The 23,247-nt window shown below is 38.7% G+C and overlaps 1 protein-coding gene across 1 annotated transcript in view; it reads right to left on the reverse strand.

The window, feature by feature from the left end:
* SLC35F1 (solute carrier family 35 member F1) overlaps nucleotides 1-23,247 on the reverse strand; it is a gene marked incomplete at both ends in the record, with an annotated part of 230,285 nt that overhangs the window by 44,259 nt on the left and 162,779 nt on the right. The window contains one exon of the mRNA XM_079550241.1: nucleotides 2,845-2,972. Within this exon, the coding sequence (XP_079406367.1) occupies nucleotides 2,845-2,972 (128 nt within the window). The remainder of the gene's footprint in view (nucleotides 1-2,844; nucleotides 2,973-23,247) is intronic.

Raw genomic sequence — 23,247 nt, forward strand, 5'->3', positions numbered from 1 at the left:
AAAATACTTAGCTTTTGAGTTTTAAAATGGAAGTAGATGTTAAGGTGGCAAGTTCTGGAAATACAGAAGCACTATAGGCACATGAGGAATGAACTTGAAGCTACAAAGGAGCAACCTGAACTGCTCATATCCCAAGACCATGCCCTTGGCATCAGGTTAGTATATGCAGACCAAGGGGTGCTAGCTGTCTACAAGCATTTTAGCTATCTATAGAAAATCAGGTGTGGATTTTTATACATTTTTTTTGAATTGTTCTATTAAATCTTGTTGCCCATGGATTGCACTCCAGGTACCTAAAGGATATCTTGAATTTTATCCGTAGCAAATGACTGAAACCTTGGATTCTGAAATGTAAACAGTGCATTGGATGTCATGGTGGAACTGAGCAACAATTTTCAGACAACAACTGTACAATAATTGAGGATTTGAAATAATCTGAAGGACACCCAAAAGCAAAGGGTAGGTAACATTTCCATCTCTGGCTTATGCTTGCGTGTCCTGGCTCACTGTGGTTCTGAAGGAAACTGGTGAAATATTTTAGGAAGTTTTACCACGGAATTCTGTTTTCCCAAACCAAAATCTCTTAAAAAAAAAAAAAAAAAAAAAAAAAAAAAAGTTTAAAGTGTCAATTAGAAAAGATTTGAGTATAAAAAAAGCATGGGAAAGTAGGGCAAAATTTTCAGCCTTCTTCCCTAAACCATAATAAGACAATGTCCACCAGGGAGAAAAAAAGAGATGGAGTTCAGAACAGAAACTTCAAGAGTACAGAGAGTTTAGAGCTACTTGGAAAACAAATGCTGAATACTCACAGTTGTGCAATGAAAGGAGAACTGTAAATCAATTGTAATAATGGTATATAATGCCTTACAGTTAGACTTTGTTTTTTGGCTGGAAGTAGCTTTTTTTTTTTTTTTTCTTCCTAAAGGCACCACAAACCCATTACATTCACTTGCTAGTTTTGTGTGATGGAGCAGGGATGTGGAAAAAGCTGTAAAACCGATTTCCTAATGAAATGGTCCATGTATCACCACTATAAAAACTCTGCAAGATTTCTCATTTACTAAGGGTCAATTTCAACCTTCTAGTAAGTCTAAAATATTAAAAACTTACTTTCTCTCCATCAAAGAAGATTTGGTGTCAGTGAGCATTTACGGCCTCTTATGTAGTAGTGCTCTTGCAGAATGTGGATTTTCCTCTCCTGAAGAGAGTAGAATGTTTGCTTTTTCTAATTCTCGGAGCAGCTTGCTTTTGTACATCTTTTATTTTTTATTTCATATCAGTTATACCAGTGTTTCTTCTTCAGTTGAAATAGGATGTTGTAAAATCTGTCATTTAATTCAGTGTTCTGAACAAATGACCTCATCCACTAACCTATGGGTGTCCAACTTTTTGTCATGTCTGGGCCACACTGAGTGAAGAGGAATTGTCTTGTGGTGCATATAGAATATATATATATATATATATATGTAGTTATAAATTAGTGTATATAAGCAGTGAAACTTACACATTTTTTGTTGTTTTGTCTTTTTTTTTTTATTAAAGCATAAAAGAGCAAAAAATTTAAAACTACTGGGATATTTGAGCTTGTTTTTGAGAAACTAATGCATCAGTCTGGTTTGATGGCAGTGAATGCAATCATTAGTAAGCTCTCATGGTGCTCATCAGAGACTTTGATGAAATTATTCAGCAATCTTGAAACATATTCTTAAAGTCCTTTATCAAAACAGAAAGTGGAACTGCATACATTTTGCTGGTATATATATATATATATCATATATATATATATAAAAAAATATATATACGATATTCTTGGGTAATATGACGTGGATAAGTCTTAAAAGTATTATCATGTTGTCTGGACAAATTTTGAAGAATTCTTAAACCAGTACTCTGACGACAGAGGCATTTGTGAATATCTCGTATAAACCTTGGATTCATAGGGTATTTTTTTTCTATTCTTGTTTCTTATTGAGCTAAATACATTCAGTATTTTCCAATATAACTTGTTCAACTACGAAAGAAATATATTCCTAATTAACTTTGGTTTTGCAGAACTTAAGAGCTGCTCCAGTATTTTACTGTTTCTGAAGCAAACTCCAGGCAAACAAGGTACAAAATAAACTGAACACTATGTAGTGTTGCCCTGTGATTTACAGATAACATAAAAAGGGAGTAGGTTTGCTTTAGAGCAAGTAGCAATGAAGAATGTAATGATTTCCCAAGACAGACAATTTCCAGTCTCTTAAAAATGTTTCTGTTATTTACTTCTGTATTTAAATGGGAAGAAGGCTCCATCTTTGGTACCTGTATTTAAAACATACAGGTTTGATCTTTGGAGAAGCCTCCACCATAGCTTTTATTCACTTCATTTTCAGATTTTAAGGGACACACTTTGATAGCTGCAGTTAAACTATTATATAACATAATGCATCTCTCTGCTTGTATTTCTTTATCACAGCTGCATTAGTTTTACTTAATGATAAATTTGACAATCAGATCTGATTTAAAAATCCTAAAAGAAGCGCTTACATTTTTTCCAAGTACAATATGAAGTGAGAAAAAAACATGTCATACCATCTGGAAACAGTTCCTTGAAGGAGCAAATTAAGTAATTGGGTAAAAGTGTGATTGAGTGGTTTAGCACTGATGAACAAAATGAAAGCCACTATGTTTTTGTAGAGTTTGGAAAACATTGAGTACTAAAACTAATGCAGTATGAAAAATTATCTTATGAGATGGCATTGCAAGCACAGAGAAGATATAGAAAGAAACGACTGTCAGTGTACTGAAGACAATGGAAGCTGTTATATTACCTCAGAAAGAGAATATCCTTTATGTACTTACCTGTACACTAGTAAGAGTGGTGTATTGATAAGCTTTTACTACCAGGTAATTGGCTTCTATATCCACTATCCCCAAGATCATGTACTTCCACCATCTTCTTTTCAAAATTGCCAGCAAGTTTTCTTCTCCTGAGGTTAAAAAAAGAGAAAAGAATAATTATGTAAAAGAGGCAGATTTATGTGCACAAGGTATCTGCATATCAAGAGAAATTATCTAGAAGATCGCTTGCAGTTACAATATGCAGTTGAAAATGCATGTATAGCTAGGTAGTGCCAGGAAATGAAAACTAGCATATCCTATTTGTCTTGCAGATATTTTACAACACAGCTTGGCAAAGTAATTTGTGAAGGTCAGACTGTTACTTCAATTGAGATATAAACAATGCTGGGAAAAACATGTAAAGCTTGGGTAGACTTTAAATGTGTTCTTAGCTCTATTTTTATGCATGCATATATATATATATATATAAAACAGTAAAGAATAGAGCTTCTCATTATATACACTTACAGTCTCCATACATACTGATAGATTCTCCTTGCCACAAGTGGGAGATTACCATTATTTGTAGCTACCATGAAATATGAGAACGATAGGATACCTTTTGGGTGGATGGCAGATCCTGATTAAAGGATAGCTATTATGACCCTAGAGGTCCAAAGTATTTGACCTGTTTGGAGGAAGGTTGCGCTGAAACAGACAGACAGTGTGACAGATTGCTCTGCTCCCAGGACCAGTTTCTGAAGGAGCAAGGTTTGTTCTGTAATGCCTTGCATGGGAACCCTGCCAATCACCCCATACTTAATTTCTATCATGTGAAGACTGACAGAACAATATGACCTGCAGATCAAACCCTCAACTTTCAAAAGGTCAAAGGAGTCTTCACGCCAGGTGAGCCATAGTGAGCTCAGTAAAGCTTTAAGTCTTTGAGAGGGTGCAGCCGTAACAGGGATCCAAGTGGGGTTGACTGTGAAAGTGTCAGAAACAGAATTTGAATTGCCTTGCAAGTTAAATAAATGCACCATTTTGAGATTTGTCCATGTTGATGCAGCCCTTCTAAGTGTCTGTGATCATCAAAATGGTTGGTGGAAAATATTGAAGAAAGGGAACATTACCGCCAATTGGCACTAAAACTTGTTCAGGCTTTCCAACTCTCCCTCACCATTTTCCATCATTAGAAGTTTGTTCATTCTTTGGTTCAAATGGTGATATGTGTACTATTATACTGTAAGAAATGGCAGGCTTTCTACAGTGCAGGAATATCTCAGGTTTTATCAGATGCAATCACAGAAAAATGGATAATAATTTCAGCAGTTCATTCAGAATCTGAGATGCTAAATCATGGCTCTACTGAGTGACTTGAGTGGATATTTACCTGAAGAAAGCATCTGAAACGTGTGACATTTGTTCACTAACAGATACTCACATATATACACACTTACAGGGAGATATTATTAGGCAACAACATAATTACTTGCTGCAGTGATGATGACACTGAGTGTGAAATCATAAATGTTAAATCTTTCCTTCCTGTTCTTCTTTCCTTCCTTCTCTCTCTTCTTTTTTACTATTTCTTCCTCTCTCTCAACAGGCAGCGGAGAAATAGAAGAAACAAGATGCTGAGGAAGCTAATTATTATAGACTAAATAAGAACGATTCAATGGTACATTCACCCATACCCCACTGTCACCACCAACTCATACAAGAGATTTCACTAAACAGAAATTCCCTCCCTTTGTTTATACTGTGATTCAGGAACAATGCATTTCAGACATGAAATAAAAGTAAATTTATGGATTTGTTATGATGATTTGAGCATGCAGAAAGTTTTAGATCTTTTTGTATTTTTTAGATCATTTAGGAGAGTGTTTTCAAAAAAGGGTTTAAGATGAGATGTCCTAACTCCTACTAAAATCAGTGTAATGCATGCAGATAGATCCTTCCCAGGTAATGAAACTCTCTCTAATTTTTATGCTGCCCACATAATACCTTTATAATACCATTTGAAAAACACCAACACAATGGAAAGGCTGAAAAGGCACCTCAGTGCAAATTTTGAGAATGTTTAAAACCAAAGATATCAAATTATCAGACAGTATTAGGCTTCCAGTGTCATTGCAGTCCTTATTCCAAAAGTGAAAATCCCACCTAAGTCTGGTGTTTTCACTAAGACCCACACTTACAGAGCAGAAAGAAACAGCAGGCTCAAGCTCTGAACACTGCATTTGGCTAAGACTATAAACAAATATCAAGGAACATTTTGGTGCCTTTGGTTTGCCAATGATTCCTTTATCCAACTTCAATTTCCAACCACAGATCACTATACTGCTCAAATGTAGACAAATGAATTAGGCGTGGAAAGGAATTCATGGTCATGTGTTCTGGCTAAAGGGTAAAGTCAGGGTTTCCATAGGTGGGAAATAAATCTTTTAAACTTTAGCTGATGTTCATGATTCTCCCTTTTGCTTTTTCAACCCTTTCTAGGTTAATGACAGAAATAAAAAAAAAAATAAGTGGTGAGTGGTGTTTTATCTTTGATGTAGAGCTCTGAGATGTTCCCAGCTGCAAAAGATCAAGTTGAGCTGAGAAGGCTCTGCAGAGCAAAAGGTAACGATGAAATGAATTTATGCAGGCACCATACAGCTTTGACGAACATGGTTTAGCTTCACAGCAAGTGTCTTTGTCTGACCCAGTGGAAAGCTGAGAGATGTACAGGCATTCAGCATGACAGAAATAAAACAGAGAATGTGTTCCTGGAAGAAAAATCTTGTGCATGAGCTGCATTTCTCTGTGGAACACAGTTAGTCTTTGCTTCCATTCCCAGTCTGTAATTCATTATATCTGGTATGTAAGAAACGTTTGGTTTCTGACGTGGGTCCATTTGTTTGGACTGTTATTATCTTTTATCATTAATGTATCAGTTGCATAAGTATCAGCAAAATTGACCCACTCATCTGAAGCTTTACCTGAGGAAAAAGCCACGTATGTTTGACTCACTGTTAGTATAGGGAACAGCAGTTGTTCACTATTCTCTGTTTCTTTAGCACTGTAATCAGAATTCACGGAGGGAATTAATTTAAATTGCTCTTGAAATGGAGGGAGAGTTTATGCAAATAGGGCAGGGGACAGAAGATGATCATCTGCAGTGGGTGTCAATTTAAAGCTATGTACAAATCAAAAGGAGGTAGGTGGAGTCCTTGTTTGGAGATGGGGCTGAAGCAAATTCACCATACTGAAAGGCAATCATTCATAGAGAGTAGAAGACAATGGTTTCTGTGGCGATGTGCCTGCCAGAAGAAGACCTCTGGACACTGATCACAGATGGCATCCTTAGTGAATACAGTGTCAACAGAGAGAAGAGTAATGAGACTCACAGTTAGGTAGATTAGCCTCTATTTAATTTGGGGAGACTACAATGAGAAGCTCAGGGTATCAAGAGGTTCATTCATAAGTCTACATCCTAAACAGGAATAAATATCAGTTTTGCACTAGAACCTAAAAGGGGGGAAAATCACTCAAAGTCAAAACAAAAAGAGACATGGTCTTCTTTTTTTCTTTTTTTCTTTTTTTCTTTTTTTTTTTTTAATTTGCTTTGATGACAAATCACAGCAAAATTAATTAATTGAGTAATACAAGTTATAAGCCTTCTAGAATGAAGGAGCAAATGTAGATGCCTAAACCTGAACTACTTGGTAAGGCATTTTAAAACATTAGAATTATTCATCTGACATATTCCAGATGGATTGTTTAGGATGAGATAATGGGTGTTTTGCAAACAAACATCTCTCCTACTGAATGTAAAAGCAGGAGAGATTGTGTCAGATTGTGTGTTTTTGTTATTATCTGAAAAGGACTGTGACTAAGGCTTCCAGGCAGTCATAAAAACAAATAATCAAACTGACAAGCACAGGTTAGCTCGAAGGCAACATTTCCTGCAAGCCAACAGAACACACTGGTGCTGGTGAACACGTGTTTACGTGAGTGCATGGAGTAATGCCATCCAGACACTGCCATTTTCTGATGGAAACTCCCTTTCAAAAAACAAAAGCTTCTGTCAGCACTTGGATACTTTGAAAACTTGAGCTTTTATATTCAATCTAATCCAAATGTACTGTAGAGTTAAATCACATATTAAGAATGTTTTTAGATTCAGAAGTCTAACATACTGTTAGCACAGAGAAACACAAACTCTCTTTCTTCTTTAGAGGATAGGATTAAGTTTTTTTTAACCTAATTTTGCAGTGAAACACACAGTTGTCAGTTATATATACAGAGAAACCCTTGGAGTCGGAAAAAAAAAAGCTATAGCTTTTTGCCTCTACTGACTCAAATTAAAAATCAACAAATAAGCTGCTTTGTAGAAGAGATGATTTTACACCATATAACAAGGATTTACCCCTGGGGGTTTACAAAATTAAAAATAAATTAGAGAAAATTAAAAGAGGCTTTAGCTGTGCAGTGTCTACTGAAAATGCATATGTACATGTGCAAAAACACTTTCGCATTCACCCACACAGATGCAGAGGTACAATTAAAAAAAAAAAAAAAAAAAAAAAAAGACAACAAATTCCCAATTATTTGTGTATAGGATTGGGACACCAGTGGAATAACAGCTCTGTTAGACCAGAAAATAAGCATATTGCTTCTCTTTCATCTGCTGCAGTCTCTATCTTTTAATTCAAATGACAACTTGCTATTTAGATCAGGATCATCAAAGACACTAGGCTCCCCTTCTACTTTGCAGCACAGAGCTCAGCAGAAGCAATCTAAATGTATGCAGGAGGCTTGCAGAGGGGAAGGTGACATAGGAGCGTGAAGAAGGAAAGCTGCCTGGCGTCCTGTTTCTGCTCTATCCTGCCGGGAGTGCCAAAATCAAGTGGTAAAGAGGCAGAAGTCTCACAGAGGATGAGGATCAGATCAGAATTATCACTGTTTTGAACAGCAACCTGAATTAAAACACACAACAATGGGCTAATTGTTTCTTCTCCGTTTTCACACATTATAGCATATAAAGTCCTGCAGATAAGGAATTTCACCATTAACAGCATCACTTCTTTGCAGCCTTTGCAATCATCCAGTCTTAATGCAGGGTGAGGGATGGGAAGCAGTCAAAAGGGGTCAATGCTGTGCAGGTGTAATAGGTCTCTTTTCTGTATTACTATACTGTCTGATTACAAGGAACCACTTCTGTGCTGTGTGGGTGACGGAGCACTGGCACAGGCTACCCAGAGGCTGTGGAGTCTTCTCCTTGGAGCTATTCAAAACCTGTCCAGACATGGGACCTGGGCAAGCAGCTCTCCCAGCTTGAGGAGGGGCTGGATGGACCCAGAGGTCCTCAGCTATCCTGCAGTTCTGTGACTCTGTGACAGGAGCAAGAAGCCTGAAAAATAAAAACTTGCTTGTTTCCTGCTTTGTTGAGTTGCTGGTTCAATGGACATAAAGCTTGTTGTAAATGGTTTTCAGCTCTCAGAAAAGTCAAAATAACTGTCTTTCTTCTGTGAGATTTTAAGTCTTTGACCCAGAATAGTTTGTTATTTCCTTAGATCTATCTGTATTACTGATAACTACTTCATGGAAGTAATGTGGCCTAAAGGCAAACCACCACCACTTAATTATTCATGCAACAGAGAAAAAGTCTTCCTTCAACCTTGCTTCACAAAGCATTGCATACACTCTGCTCACTTTATGGATGACTGCTATAAGCTGCACTGCATTTGTTCTATTCAGTGCTTTCTGCAAACCAACTGAGAGCTGAGATAACCTTAATTCTTTTTGCTTTCTCCAAACACCTGATCTTATCCTGCCTGCTCTCATGCTCTTATGCTAATCTTATGATCTTATCCTTCTGCTGCCTCTCCCTCAGCAGGAAATTGGCATGTCCTGCAGATCATGGCTAGTGTGTATATGTTGAAGTAAACCTCCAATAGATGGTGTTGCTGAAGTAGGATGCAATCACAGGACACCAGCTGTAGGCCTTGATCAAGGAGACAGCTATGTCATGGGAATGTGTCTGCATCTTCTTATGGAGTAAGCCTTACTTGAAAGGGATACCATTTATTTTTGCTGCCTGTTCCAACTTTCTGATGTTTGAACATCTTCCTAGAATGTTTCCAGCTACCACACTAACACTTATTTGGCTAGTCCTTTAGAAAGAGGTACTTCACATAACCCTTAATTTCTAGATGTTGAGTACCTCAAACTGAAGGTTTGTCTGCTGCCAACTACTCTTGTCATTTTGAACATCCTCTCCACTAAAACACACTTAGCCAACCAGCATGGCATAACATAGCCTTCCAGTAACCATCTTACAAGCTCATCTGAAGTGAAGACATCAGTATACATCTCTGAATACCATTTATGAATATGTAATTTGCATGAATTATTTATTCTCTTGGATGATCTTGGGCACATTAATCATATTCACAAGACTTAAAGCTAGTGAAATAATCTTAAGAAAAACAATGTTAATTGTATAGGGCAGAGGAAACAGTTAGGATGCATAGGCTTTCTTTCTTTTCCTTTTCCTTTCATCAACTCATTATGAAGGGTTGGTCCAGCCACCTACCTGCTCTGTGACATTTCTCTTCCAGAGAGGGATGTGAATAAGGAATTACCAACTTATTATTTATGATTCCTATAAAGTTTATTTCCCAAAGCATGAGATTTGCCTGAGATAATCAGAAAAAAAAAGAATGCCAATTGCCATGATTATTAACCCCCATAGATCAAGCAAATCCAACATGAGTTGAATTTTTAGCCTTACCTTTAAAGGAGTAAGGAAATCAAGGAATGTGCATTTTTCTCAGCTCCCCATTAATAACATTTGAAAACACTGATCCAATTTAAACCAAATTTTACACAGATAGAGTACAAAGCTATTAGTTCCTAGAGTTTTACCATGAATAATACTGTGAACTGGGCAGAGGAGAGAAAATCTAACACCACTGCTACCAAGAAAAGGCTGGGGGGTGAACTCACTATTAGACACCAGTGACTGAAATCTGCATCTTCTTAGGCAGCAACTCACTCAGCCCCAGGATGTAAACCCCTACTAGATCAGGCAACACAGGGGTTGGAGCTCCCAGAACCACTGCCTTGCAGCAGGTGCTGGTGCCCTGTCCAAGCAAGGACCATACAGAACATGTGGTATATGACTAAGAGAACATGTTCTCATGGACTAAGAAACCTAAAGATAGCTATTAAGAAAGAAACTTCCCTGATGATGAATATTAAAAGATATTATTTGGTAAGAAAAGGCTACTGGTTAGTAACTGAAAAGGGGAGAATTTTCTTAGGTAAGATGAGCACTACAGGCACACAGGTACTCTATTACAATGACAATTCTTGCTAGTTTAGCAATAGTGTTGAGGGACTTAAGTAGAGTAAGATGGAAAGTGGATGTAACAGCACTGCTGGCAGAATTATGTGAAGTTAAGAGAGTTAACTGGAAGTATATAGAATGCTCTTTTTTGCACGGTTTCATGTTATTGCTCTGAGCCAAGTAGAGAGCTGCAGAGTTCAGAGTATGTTAGTGATGAATGGCTCAAGAGGAATATGACTACAGACGGTCAATGATCTCTAGAGGTATTTTCCTCTGTCAAAAGGTTACCGATATGCACTCGGTCCTCTTGGAGTACCTATGTGCAGTAGCAGCTTTCCTCAGCCCATTGCCGGTGGACTGGAATACGACTTGTTAAAGTCCTAAATTAAATATTATCCCTGAAGAAATATAGATACAGATCCAAAATGCACCACGGAGGAGTAAACCCAGTTAAGAAGACAGAAAATGCAAAATGCAGGCATGGGGAAACGTGTAAATCACAATGACTTCAAGTAACACCCAGAACTGGCACACTCAATAATTTGCCTGTTATGATACCTTCAGGACTTACACACACCAAAAATCTCAACGTTGTGTCTACAATGATCAAAAATATTTTTAAAAAGATGTTTAGAGCCTATGACCGTAGCATGACCATACATTGACGTATATTGCTAAAAGCATAAAACATCACTGAACCATGCTGATTTACTGGCATAAGGTATCACAAATACACTCAACTAGGCATTTACAGGCAGTTCATCTGAAGAGCTGGCTATCCATTATCACATAATTCTGAATGAGTTATCCAAATGAGCATTAAAGTTAGAAATCAGGCCAGATTTTTTTTTTTTTTAATAAGAATCTGTTTGGATAAAGCAATATTTTGGTGTATCTGTAATATACCTACAACAGTGGGGTCTTCCTTGGACCTCTGGAAATTTAACATTCTTAATATTGAACAATCAGATTAAAAAATAGCATTATACATCCTTATAGTTAAATAAATAGAGAGCAATCTGGGACACGACAGAAACAATGAAGAAGAATCCTCCATACTGGGTAAAGAGAGAATAAATCTTAAATTTATGTGCATTAGGAAATACATAATGAGGATCTGGATGTGAAAGCATTTGTGGAAGGACCTGATAGCAAGTAGTGTTCTGAGCATGTGACTGTATGACACCATTTCTCATACACAGGCATGTTCATACAGCCCAAATGTAGCTCTGCTACACTGGGTAGATCAAAATTGGAAAATTCTGGCCCACCACATATAGCACAGTTTCACAGAATGATTTGATAGCCCTTTCTGTAGCACTGTACAGACATACTCATCATCTCATCATGCTTTTTCTCCTCAGGACACCCACAGTGACAGGAGCTGTGCAGTACTTTTTTTTTTCTACCAGCATTGACAGCCCAACATTAATTATGCCAACTAGGGCTTTCTCCTCTTGGTATGGCCAAATCAACACCTGGCCATTTCCTGCATGCAAGTTGCACACCTTTACTTGGGACAAGTACTTGTTATGGAAGAAACTTTGTGGTGGAGTCAAGCCTGTGGCATTTCTGACAAAAAAATTACAAATTTTCCATGATTCAAACAAGACAACATACTGGTTTATGAACTACCTTTGCACATGTATATTCACAGTAGTCCATTTTCTTTTACTTATTGCCAAACCAGTTGTCAGAAATAGCACAGAAGTGCGGTCATACCCAGAAAGGTGAGGCGTCATGCGTGTGGATGGAATGCAATTCAGACCCCTTAACACTCTAGATAGAACATCAAATGTTAATTAGATGCTTGCTCTATATCAGCTTAGCTTCAGTAAATTGATCAAAGCAACGTTGTTGCATGGATTGAAATGCACTTGGTCTTATTTTTGAACAAAACAATGACTGGTATACAAAGTGAAAACCAAGATAATGTACGGACGAAAGAAATTTTGTGTCCCTGCCTAGGGAAAACGTTAAGCTATTTTAGGAAATCTTAAAGGAAAATGTAGTATTTAATTATTGTAGCTGTGCAACCAAAATAACGAGAAGATTAAGAGTGGGACTGAGAAGCAGTTAGATGCTGCGCTAAAAAGGTGGAGGCTTGCCATCCATCAAATTCTGGCAAAAAGTTACCTGCAGATGGATGTACAAGGTGAGAAATATTCATATTCAAATGCCATTACAACCTGAACCCAGTGTCTACCACCACTGATGATGAGTGAAGATTGTATGCACACTTAAGGTACTGAAAAAGTAGTTAACTGAACACAACATGTTTTTCTACGGAAGATGATAACCAATAAGAGTATGACAGAGAATTCCAGACTCTCGGTAAATATATAGAATAATGAGATGTAGTACAGATCCTCTGGTGTTGCATTTCAGTACACCTGAATTTGCTTAATTAAAGTCCAGTGTTACATTTGCTGTTTGCTATGCTACCGTAACAGAGAAACCCAAGTAATTTATCCACTATCGAACTGAACTTTGCATCTCAGAAAAGCTAAATGTGATTCTATAAAGAAATGATGCTAGCAGCAGAATTTGGAGCCAGAAGATAAGTGGGTGCTTCCCTGAATGGTGACTTTGGGCCCATCTGGGTCCAGTCCCGGGAGACCTGGGGGTCCTGGGAGGGCGCATTGAGATCAGTAGGATGGCAGCTGCTAGAAGAAATGGCCAATCCTATATTTTTGCGAGTAGATTGCAATGGTGTTTAAAAATCCACCCTGGAATAATCAACATGCAGTGACTCTGAAACTTTAAAACTTTTATAAATTCTCCCATAACGTGTGATACTGCATCAGACAGCATTCAGTAGAGCACACTAGAAGCTAAATGTCTTCCTCTCCTCCCCATCAAGAATTTAAGAGAAGATGAATGTGAGAACACTGCTGAGGGATACAAGAACTTCATACAGCAGCTGAGACTGCTTCTATCTTGTCCCAGCTGATTACCACAAAACTAAAAAAAAAATCTACACTAACAAAAAAGTATTGATAAATGCAACAAGCAACTTTATTATAGAAACGTGTTTCCTCTACATGAATGCTGATTTATAAGCAAACTGCTGAATATCTCTTATAATGTCATCTAAGATTTAACTGTAATTGACAGGGTAGCCTTTCCACAACACTGAGACATAACACCTAATTATAAATAAGCCTAAGGCTTTTTTAGGACATGCATATTAGCATATATTTTGACAAATAACTATAGCATAAGGATCTATAATGTAGCATGAGGGTCTATACTGTTAAATTCCAGGGTTAGAGTCATTGCATCATGTACAATTAATACCCAACTGATGAGCATCCAGCAATTAATGTGTGAATTATGACCATGCATCCCAACTAGAAGATGCCCTTATATACATCCAGCTTCTTATAGTTACGCTGATATCAACAACCACTTGTTCAGCAGCACATTTTCACATGCTTACATACATGCATATCTGACTCAGACACTACTGATGTTCTTTGACAATTTCATCAATCCAGCTGTGAACACTAAATGAAAGCCTCACCACTGTTTTCCCTTTCCTGCCCCCCCCCCATCCCCCTTTTCACAGACCAAATCCAGAGGTAGTTCAGTCATGCAATAACTTCTTCAGCATGCAAAAGAACAGAGTCAATACACCTTTCTAGAAGGAGCTGCCAACACAAGTGACAGAGTACTGAGAGCTAAAAAGCATAGAGACAGTGTCTTTTTGAAATTTTGAATATGAGAGAGCTGTACTGGTGTGTCTAATGTTGAGTAATGCATCAGTACAATGCTTCAAGAATAGGAAACCATTCCAAAATTAAGGGTCACCTTAGCAATTTCATATCTCACAGAAAACTCATCAACACAGACAGTATGAAGGTATATCATGGGAGATCCGACAGTCAAATGCACAAGCAAGCTATCTGACCCTCTCAGAGAAGAGATGTTACCTCAATTTCAGTGTGGAAGACTCAAACTTCCTCATAAAGAAGGTGATGGATAAGTATGAAATCCTGTTTGCCAGCAACAGTAACACAGCCCCAGACTGAGAAAGAAGTGGAATAGCAAGCTTTCAGGAAATGCAGTTAATATAAAAACTCTCATAAAATGTTCTGTGGCATCTAGAAATAAGAAAAGCGTCAGGTAGTGCGATCAGATTTTTTTTATGAAATATGAATCACAGGTGATGAACACGCATGTGAACAATTAACATTCTTCAATTTTTGTTTTTGTTTTTAATTATGTCCTCAATCTTCTGCAGTGATGTGCCTAGTTGAACACAATCTGGGCAAGGCTGTTACATCTGCCTTGACCAGTGAGCTAATGGCCCCTCAAGATGCACAACAGTAGAGAATCTAAGCTACCTATGATGCTTCCAGCTTACACATCCTTTAGAGCAGATCTATAAATTGTGAAATCTATTTTTGCTGTGAAGGCTCAGCCCTTTCACCCAACTTACCACTGACAGTAAGATATGGCACGTAATGTGAGCACACAGGTTTCAGGAGAAATTTATGTGAGGCAGCTCAGATGTATTAGGTTCTTTGAGAAGTTCACACAGCTGTGGGTTTCTAGTTGCAAGGACTAGGCTGAGCAATAAAATAATAAGAATAAAATCATGGCATAAAACTGACTATTATAGACAGATGGCAAAGGGAGAAGTGGAGAATGAAGCTAGTACTGGTACACAATGATGCTGCTGGACATGCACGTTCACCTGCTGAAACCATACCTGCACATCCACACCAGAAGAGACAGTTTATCTACCTTGTCAGCAATGACATTTGGCTTCCACAAGAGCTAGGAATACCTTGTAGAATTCTGTGAGTACTGTAATTTTACAGACTGATCATCAGATCTCTGTCAATCCCCAACTACTGCCAACTGTGGTCACAAGTCTGCTAGTAGAAGGCTTCAAAATGCCATTCTTTTATTTAGCTTTTCTGTTCTTCATTTCTCTGGCTCTCCAAATTTTCATGGAAAACCACAGAGAGTCTTCGGACACTGTAAGTTACATATTGCACAAGTGTTACCACATACAGATATTACACTGAATTTTAGTTCAGTATTTATCTTCAAAAAGAAAATAAGCTGCCCTTCACAGGTATGAAAATAAATTAAAATTGAATAAAATAATATTGCAACAAGTCATTAGTTATGATGTATGGATTTCATTTTGTTTTGTGGCTTTACATTCTCTGCTCTTAGTACAAACTTTCTGCCTTAGGGCATGCAGAAGAAATTGATGAGAGATGTCTCTGTCCACACACCAGCCATTCACAACATTATTTGTTATCATCCTTATTCTGTGATGCCAATCTATTGGCATAGATATCTTTACCTATTGCAAGTACAGTGTTACGTAAAGAATTAAGACTAGTTGTTGGAAAGAATACTCTTTCCAAAGAGGGTCTGGTATCAACAGGCCTTTAAGAACTCTTACAATGGATTATTTTGTGTCTTTGAAACACATGCTCCAATGTTTCCTAGAATTGACTTGATTTGCACTCTGGAAAATTCCAGTGCTTGAATGTGAAATACACCTTCCAATAATTCTCTCTCCCCTTTTCCTGCTTCTCTTTCATACCACTCTCCTCCTTTGTACACTTTCACCTACATGTCCTCTGCAGCTTTATCTTTGCTTTGCCAACCTATTTTGTTAAATTCAAGTACAAAAGCATACTAGATCCCTGTATCTGCCCTAGTGATCAGCTTGACACCCCTCAGGACAGCACCTTCCATTTGACATGCTGCCATTTGACAATGTTCAGCAAGTTACATGAGCCCAGATTTCTGCGGCTCTTTCAGCAGCCGCTCCCCTTTACCTTCCTCTTTCCTCTCTTCATTGCTATGCAGCTGATTCTCTATCTGCTGATACTTGACAACAATTCAGGGCTCTTTCAAAAAATCAATTAAAAAAATTAAGTTCTACAGCCAGTGCAGGTCAAATGCCTCAGCCACTTGTAATATCATTAGCATTCAGAGAACTGCAAACACTCCTGCTAACTCTGTGACTCCTATCTTCCTCAACCATGTTGCTGCTGCTCTTGAAAGCCAGAGGAAGAGACCTTGAGCCCTAGCAATAAACTCAATTGTAGGAATTGGGACTTCAGTAGGTCCCAAGAGGTACCTTCACAGAAATGTGCTTATACAGTGCAAAATAAACTATGAGGCCTGCTGAAAATTCCTCTTATTTTATGGTCCTGGCCTACAACATCAGAGGTGGATGTTGGTGGTATGACAGTAGAGGTTGAACCTTCCCACCATGAACCTTCTATGACATGTAGCTGACATGCGACTGATGGCAGCAGAGGAGCAGTTAGACAAAATGGCATCTGACATGAAGATGCATATGAAACAAAGGTGTGGAACTGAATTCCTCCACATGGAAGAAATTATACTCACTGATGTTCATTGACACTTGATAAACATTTATGGAGACCAAACAGTGGATGTAAACACAGTGAGGCAGTGGGTGGTACATTTCAGCAGTGGTAACAGAGAGGTGAAAGACAAGCCATGTTCTGAACAGCTATCATATCATAAAATGAAGAGTTCTTATTTATCAGTGGCAAAAATGCACAGCTGGTGGTGGTGACCATATTGAAAAATAATGTTTTGTAGCTGAAAATTTCCTCTATCAAGTAGTGCTATTGCGCTCTTTGTACCTTTTATAGTTTTCATGCTAATAAATAGGAGGCATTACTTTCAGAGCAACCTACATATCAATAGGTTCTTAAAGAGGGAGAGATTGACAGGTAACACTTTCCCTACCAAATGAAATTATTTTCTCCCTATTGATTTCAGATTGGATGACATTTTACTATTTGTTACTCTGTCATAAAATCATAGACCTTCCCTTGGATTTAAACCTCACTTGTTTTTGACAGAAGGATTGGACAACAACCCTCCATCACAAGCCTGATTCTCTATTCGTTGTATACAAAAGACAAAATGTGAATGAAAAAGAAGTAGTAAGGATGGCCGAGATATAGCTGGGTCTGGATACAGGAGGACCATGCTGGGAGTATAACCTGCATAACCACAGGGTAATCCAACATGCATTCAGTATTTTAATCTTACACTTCTGCTTCAGTGAAAGACAGAAGGCCATTTCGTGCTGTAACATGAAAACTTGGAAAAGTGTGGTTTCACACGTATGTTTTATTTAGATGGGAGTAAAAGGAGGTGAAGGATAATTCTTCTGATCTGAATAGTGCCTGGAGTGTTATTCAGAGACACTCAAAGAGCTACATTTAAAATACTACACAGTTGAAATACCACAATATTTTGATAGCCTCAGCTGAACAGTAGTTATTTTCACATACTAGGAGACTGCAAGGCTTTATATCTAACTACACTTGTTTTGTGGTTGTGTTTGCTTAAAGCCAATCTGGACGTGAGGAAAATGAGCAGGTGAGAGGCCCAATTCCCAGGCTTATGGTCTAAAAAGTAAAAGTAAAAATTGCTCATTGCATGAGTTTGATCATGTAACTGGAAAACTGCGTGAAATCAAACTTCCTCCAAGGTGAATTTTTCAGGTCATCTATCTCATAAATATTTGAATATGCACGTTCCAGTTTTCCCCCTGTCTTGCTTTGGTGTCTCCTTGCACAGCAGCTTTCCCTGGGGAAATCTGTCCTTCTGGGATTTTCTGCAGTACTGACTGAAAAAGCCTGAAGCCCGAAGCCTTTCCTTGCCTAGGATTTAAAAAGCTTTTTTTTGCTGTTTCTTGCAATAAGTGCACATACCCTTAGGATACAAGCTTGTCAGCCTAATGCTTGCTCTGACAAGGGCTTGCTCTGAATATCTCCTCTCTTCCCTCATGCTGCCTTCCTACTGGGCCACCAATAACATGAGTAACCTCTCAGGTCTACTTTCCTATCCATTCCTTCTCTGGTTTTATTAATGAAACCTCAAAAAATGCCTTTTTCTCATACGAATATTTAATTCCTCCTTCTTAGACCTGCAAGGTAGCTCACTAGCTGGCATCCTCTGAGCTCTCATCCCTCATCCACCTCCAGGTCCAGAACTCCAACAAAAGGCAGAGATTGACAAAGGCAGCAAGTATCTTTCCAAGCATTGCTAAGTTTACCTTACATTTTAACATTTAATTTACCTCCTTAATCATCAGCATGAGCAGCAAGGTGCAATTCAACTATTAACATTTAGATATGAGATGCCAGTACAGTTTAGCTGCTCCTTTGGACAGTGCCGAAGTCAGCCATAACCAATAAGAATCATATTTAAGGAAGGAAAGAACTGTGATGAGTGTGTTAGTTTCCCTTAATAATATATTTTAAAACACAATGATATTGCTTTAAAAATTCTTTGTACTTAAAATTCTTACCAGCTATATACCTGAGTCAGAGAATTAGCCAAAGTTTGAGTCGTTCACCATCTCTACTACATTCATTTATCTGCTTTTGGGTTTGACACTGGATTATATGGGCTAATATAGCAAGACTTTATTTTTTGATGTAGAAAAACTACTGTAGGCTTCATTCTTGAAAGATGTATCACATCCTTCTTTTTTAACCCTACCAGTTACCTTTGCTTTTGTCTCATAGCAGCACTGATTTTGAAAGTAACCTGGTTTTTGAAACTTTAGTCTTTAAGATATTAGGCCTCCTGCTCCAGGTATCATGTCCAAAAACTCCCACTGCAATAATAAAAGGACTTTTTGCTTCCTACAAAGAGTGTATGAAAGCTATTGTATATGAACACTATTTCCAGATCACAGACTTCAATGATATTTACAGTGTTTGGTCTATTACCACTTAACAAAGACAGGCAAATGGCAGTTGGACCAGAAAACATGCAGGTCATGTTTTCACACTGGGATTCTGACCCACATGCAGTCCAATTTAGCGGTGTGAACTCTGCATGACACACTGGTTCCCCCTGAAAAATGTTCATCCATGCCCTAATGATCATTTGTGATCTGCTCATTGTTTACCAGCTGCCTGCATTGGGCAGGTGGGCTCACACTGTTGGCATCAGCAGTGCTCATGGCTACTAAAAGCAGTTGCTCTAGGCTCCATAAAGTAATTCACTTCAAAAGGATAATATTCTTTTAGACATGTGCCTGACAACCACCTCTCCTCATATGACAAATAACCTAGTGACTATGCAAAGGACAGGGAAGGGCTTCCCTTTGTGTACTATGAAAAACAAACTTATTTTAACATTACTGTAAGATTGTAAAGCCGTCCAATAAAGTGCATATCAGAATACGCAATGAAGATTGAATGAAAAGCAACAGAACATTTTTCTAGTTAAGTCTTTAAAGCGCCAGCTTTACTGAATACCATACGCCAGCAGAGTACCCTTGCGACCAAGAAGGACAATGGTACCATGGGGTGCATTAAAAACAGCACTGTCAGCAGGTTGAGGGAGGTGATCTTCCCTCTCTATTCTGCCCTGGTGAGGACACATCTGGAGTACTGTGTCCAGTTCTGGGCTTCTCTGTTCAAGAAAACTGGGAACTTCTAGGTAGAGTCCAACAGCGGGTCACAGAAATGACAAGGGGCCAGGAGCACCTGCCTTATGAGGAAAGGCTGAGAGACTTGGGGCTGTTCAGCCTGAAGAAGTCTGGGAGGGGGTCATATCTGTCCTTACAAATACCTAACGGGTTGGAGTCAAGAAGATGTGGCCAGGCCCTTTTCTGCGGTGCCCAGCGACAGAACAAGGGGCAATGAGCACAATTTGGAACACGGAAAGTTCCATCTGAACATGAGAAAGCACACTGCAGTGAGGGTAACAGAATCCTGGAACAAGCTGCCGAGAGAGTTTGTGTAGTGTTTTTCTCTGGAGATGTTCAAAACCTGCCTGCACGCTTTCCTGGGTTACCTGCTGTAGGGAACTTACTTTAGCATAGGGGTTAGACTTGATGATCTCCACAGGTCCCTTCCAAACCCTGTGATTCTGTAAAATGTACAGAAACAATGAACCTGGGCAGGGGTGTTAATTATTTTCACTGCTATTAGGCTGCAGTGACATTTGTGTGACCAAGAAGTGACTTCTGACCTTCTACAGGGCTCATACTAATTTATCTCAATTTTATGACCATGGCAACATCAATGAAGTCTGCGGCCTTCTTTTTAAGAACATGAGCTCTAGCAAACAGCTGCAGCGGGAACAAGTAGAGCAGAGATGTCAGGTATGTGCACTGGTCAGGAAAGCAGGCAGCAGCTTCAACAAGGCAACCAGCCATGGAGAAAAGGGTATGATCAAACAGGTATGCAGTTAACACAAGAAGCTACCTATTTTCAAGTATCAACACTATTTTATCCATTAATGCAAAAGAGAAAGACGAGTTGGAACACATGTAAGCGACCATGACATGTATCATCTCCATACTACAACCCTTTCCACTTAAAACACTTTCTGAAACATAGCCACGTATTCCTTTACTATATATTTTTCCCAATGCCCTTAGTATCATCAGGAGGAATACCAAGTTTAATGGCAGTTATGTCTCTGCAAAAAGCATACTTAAAACTCACCCAGGCGGCAGTGAGTCCATGTGCAGAAGTATTCAGCACAGAGAGATATGGCCTGCTACAATAAGGGCATACACTTATTTGTCAGTGCAGGACTCTTGTATTAATAGCAAGCTGTGATAACTTACAATTTGCTATTGTGTTAATTGAAATCTTGTTCCTCTGAGATGCTCTGATACAGGCTATGCTGCACCTGGGCAGTAGATTTTTTTTGCTGGTGCCTGGCAAAGGCAGAAATCAATAAGTGACTTTTTTTCTGCTGCACTAATTTGACTTATGTATTCTTGTTTAAAACACACGGCAGGAGTTAAAACATACATATGTTATCGTATCTGGACAAACACAGAAGCAGTGATCGCAGCTGAGCCTAGGACTTGGTGTTATTAGTCTGACAGTCACACCACTGATATATGGGGGAACCAGGTTTTTGAGGTACTTTTACTCTTTTTCCCTGTGGGTTTGTTTGAAGGAAATGGCAGTGTTCCCACGTTGATTACAGGCTAGAATATAAAACTGAACTAGTCTTCATTCTTGACTTTCACAAACAAGAATTCAAAATCCATTTAGATTATTTCACGTTTGGAATTTATGCTGAAAAGAAGCAAGCAAACTGCATCTGATAATCAAGGTTCTCAACCTCCCAAAAACTGTCAACCTGAATGTCACTTATCTACACTGGTTCTCACAGAAGGCAAACCTTATGTTGTATTCTCAGTGCCCATGCATTTCTTCATCTTCTAAAGAGCTGGCACCCCAGAACTGCTGCTTGGCAGATTTTGGTTTCCTTCCAGTGCTGAAAAGCAAGAGAGTAGGAGATGTCCTGCTGCTACTCTCCTTTCATTTAGAAAATTGAGAAGTTGTCTGGCTGCCAACCTGTCAGTGTAAATAAGTCTCCTCTGTGGACCTTATCAGATGAATCCCAATGCAAAAACTTTTTGCATATGAATAACTTCCCAAAGAATGCCTGATTCCTTTCAGAACAAATAAGAGAAAGAACAAAATAAAGGAAATGAAAATATAAAGGACCAGTACTGAAAGGTCATTTTGAAGGAACAGAAGTCCACATGGCTTTTTTTTCCTGTTTTCTTTCTTTCTTCACAGTTTGCCTTCCAGTATCTACATGCTGCTCACCTAACTGCAGAGGGCTTAGTCACCTCAAGCCCTCATCAGTGTACAATTAATTACTCCTGTTAATCAGAGTTGAAAGGCTGATGGAACTAGTGTGCCCACAGATCAGTAATGGAATATAGTGCTCCCATAAGTGCCAGCGGTCCATTCACAGCCTAGGTGAGCAAAGACAAAAACAGCTAACAGCTACCAGATCTGTCAGCAGCCTAGCTGAAGGGAGCTTCAGTGTGTAGGAGGGGCAGAGCTTATCTTGGAAAATCACCAGCACTGGAGATGGTAGTCAGGACTTTTGGTTATATTAAATCAATACTGTTAGTTATTAAATATTAATCTAAGATATCAAAAACTGATGGCTCTTCTGGTTCTGACAGACACCTAGTGTAATCTTACGTAAATCACTCAATTGCAGTTTGTCTTAAATTCTCATCTATAACACTGAGATAATAATGCTTCCCATCTTCCACCTCTTGTGGGTTTGTCTCCTCAGGCAGGCTCACTGGTTGCCTCTCACATTACCCAAGTACAGTCTCCTGGGGTTTGGAACATCTAAGCCCCTGTAATGTTACAGCTGAAGAGACCAGGCACAGAGAGGTCACACAGCTTGCACAGAAGCTCAAGTCTCACATGCTCTTGCTGTTCGCAAAGGGGAAACAGATTGGATTAGAAGAGCCAAAGGACAGACTAGAGTGCAGCTGATAAATTACATGTCTTAAAATCAGCTGACTCTGAAGAGCCCTGTCCTTGGATGCTTAGAAGAGCTGTTGACACAGTCATTGAATTATTACCAGCTCTGAGAATTCATAGAGTGTAAATGAATGTAATACAAAGAAGGGTGATACTGACAAATTTGTCAAAAACAAACTATGGAGGACTAAGCTTATTTGTATTACAGGGAAAGAAGAGTTATGGGCAAGTGAGAAGCAACAGGTAGCATGTACAGATGTCAGCATCACTGTCCCACTGTAGGTCTCTTCCAGCACCTGCTTTTGACAGCACTGCGCTGTGGGGACAAGACAAGCAATGGGAGAAAGGGAAGAAATCCTAATTTATGTTACAGCCAATACAGTGCTCTCATGGAGGTCAGGGCACCCAGTTCCATTCCCTTTGCATTTCCTTACTGTTTCATGAGATCACTCCTTCCTCTTTCAGTACTTTGCTGTCCTTAAGAAATGTCCTATAGCTCTGAGAATGGACATAGATTATTTACCTTTTACAAATGCTATCTGCTCCAAGTAGATGTTCCATGTACACAGATCAGTGAAAGTACCAAGTATTGGTCCCAAAGCACCTTGAAATTGGGCTTATAATACTATAGGCAGCCCTGTCCATTAACCTAGACCTGAAGATGAACTGAAATAAAACAAAGCAGCCTCAAGATGAGTCCCAATACCCACAACTACAGCTATAACTGTGTTATCCTGTGTAATTGGAACACAGGCATTCTGTTTAAGAGCTAAGTGAACTGAA

This window comes from Tetrao urogallus, assembly GCF_951394365.1.
Source record: "Tetrao urogallus genome assembly, chromosome: 2".
Lineage (NCBI taxonomy): Eukaryota > Metazoa > Chordata > Aves > Galliformes > Phasianidae > Tetrao > Tetrao urogallus.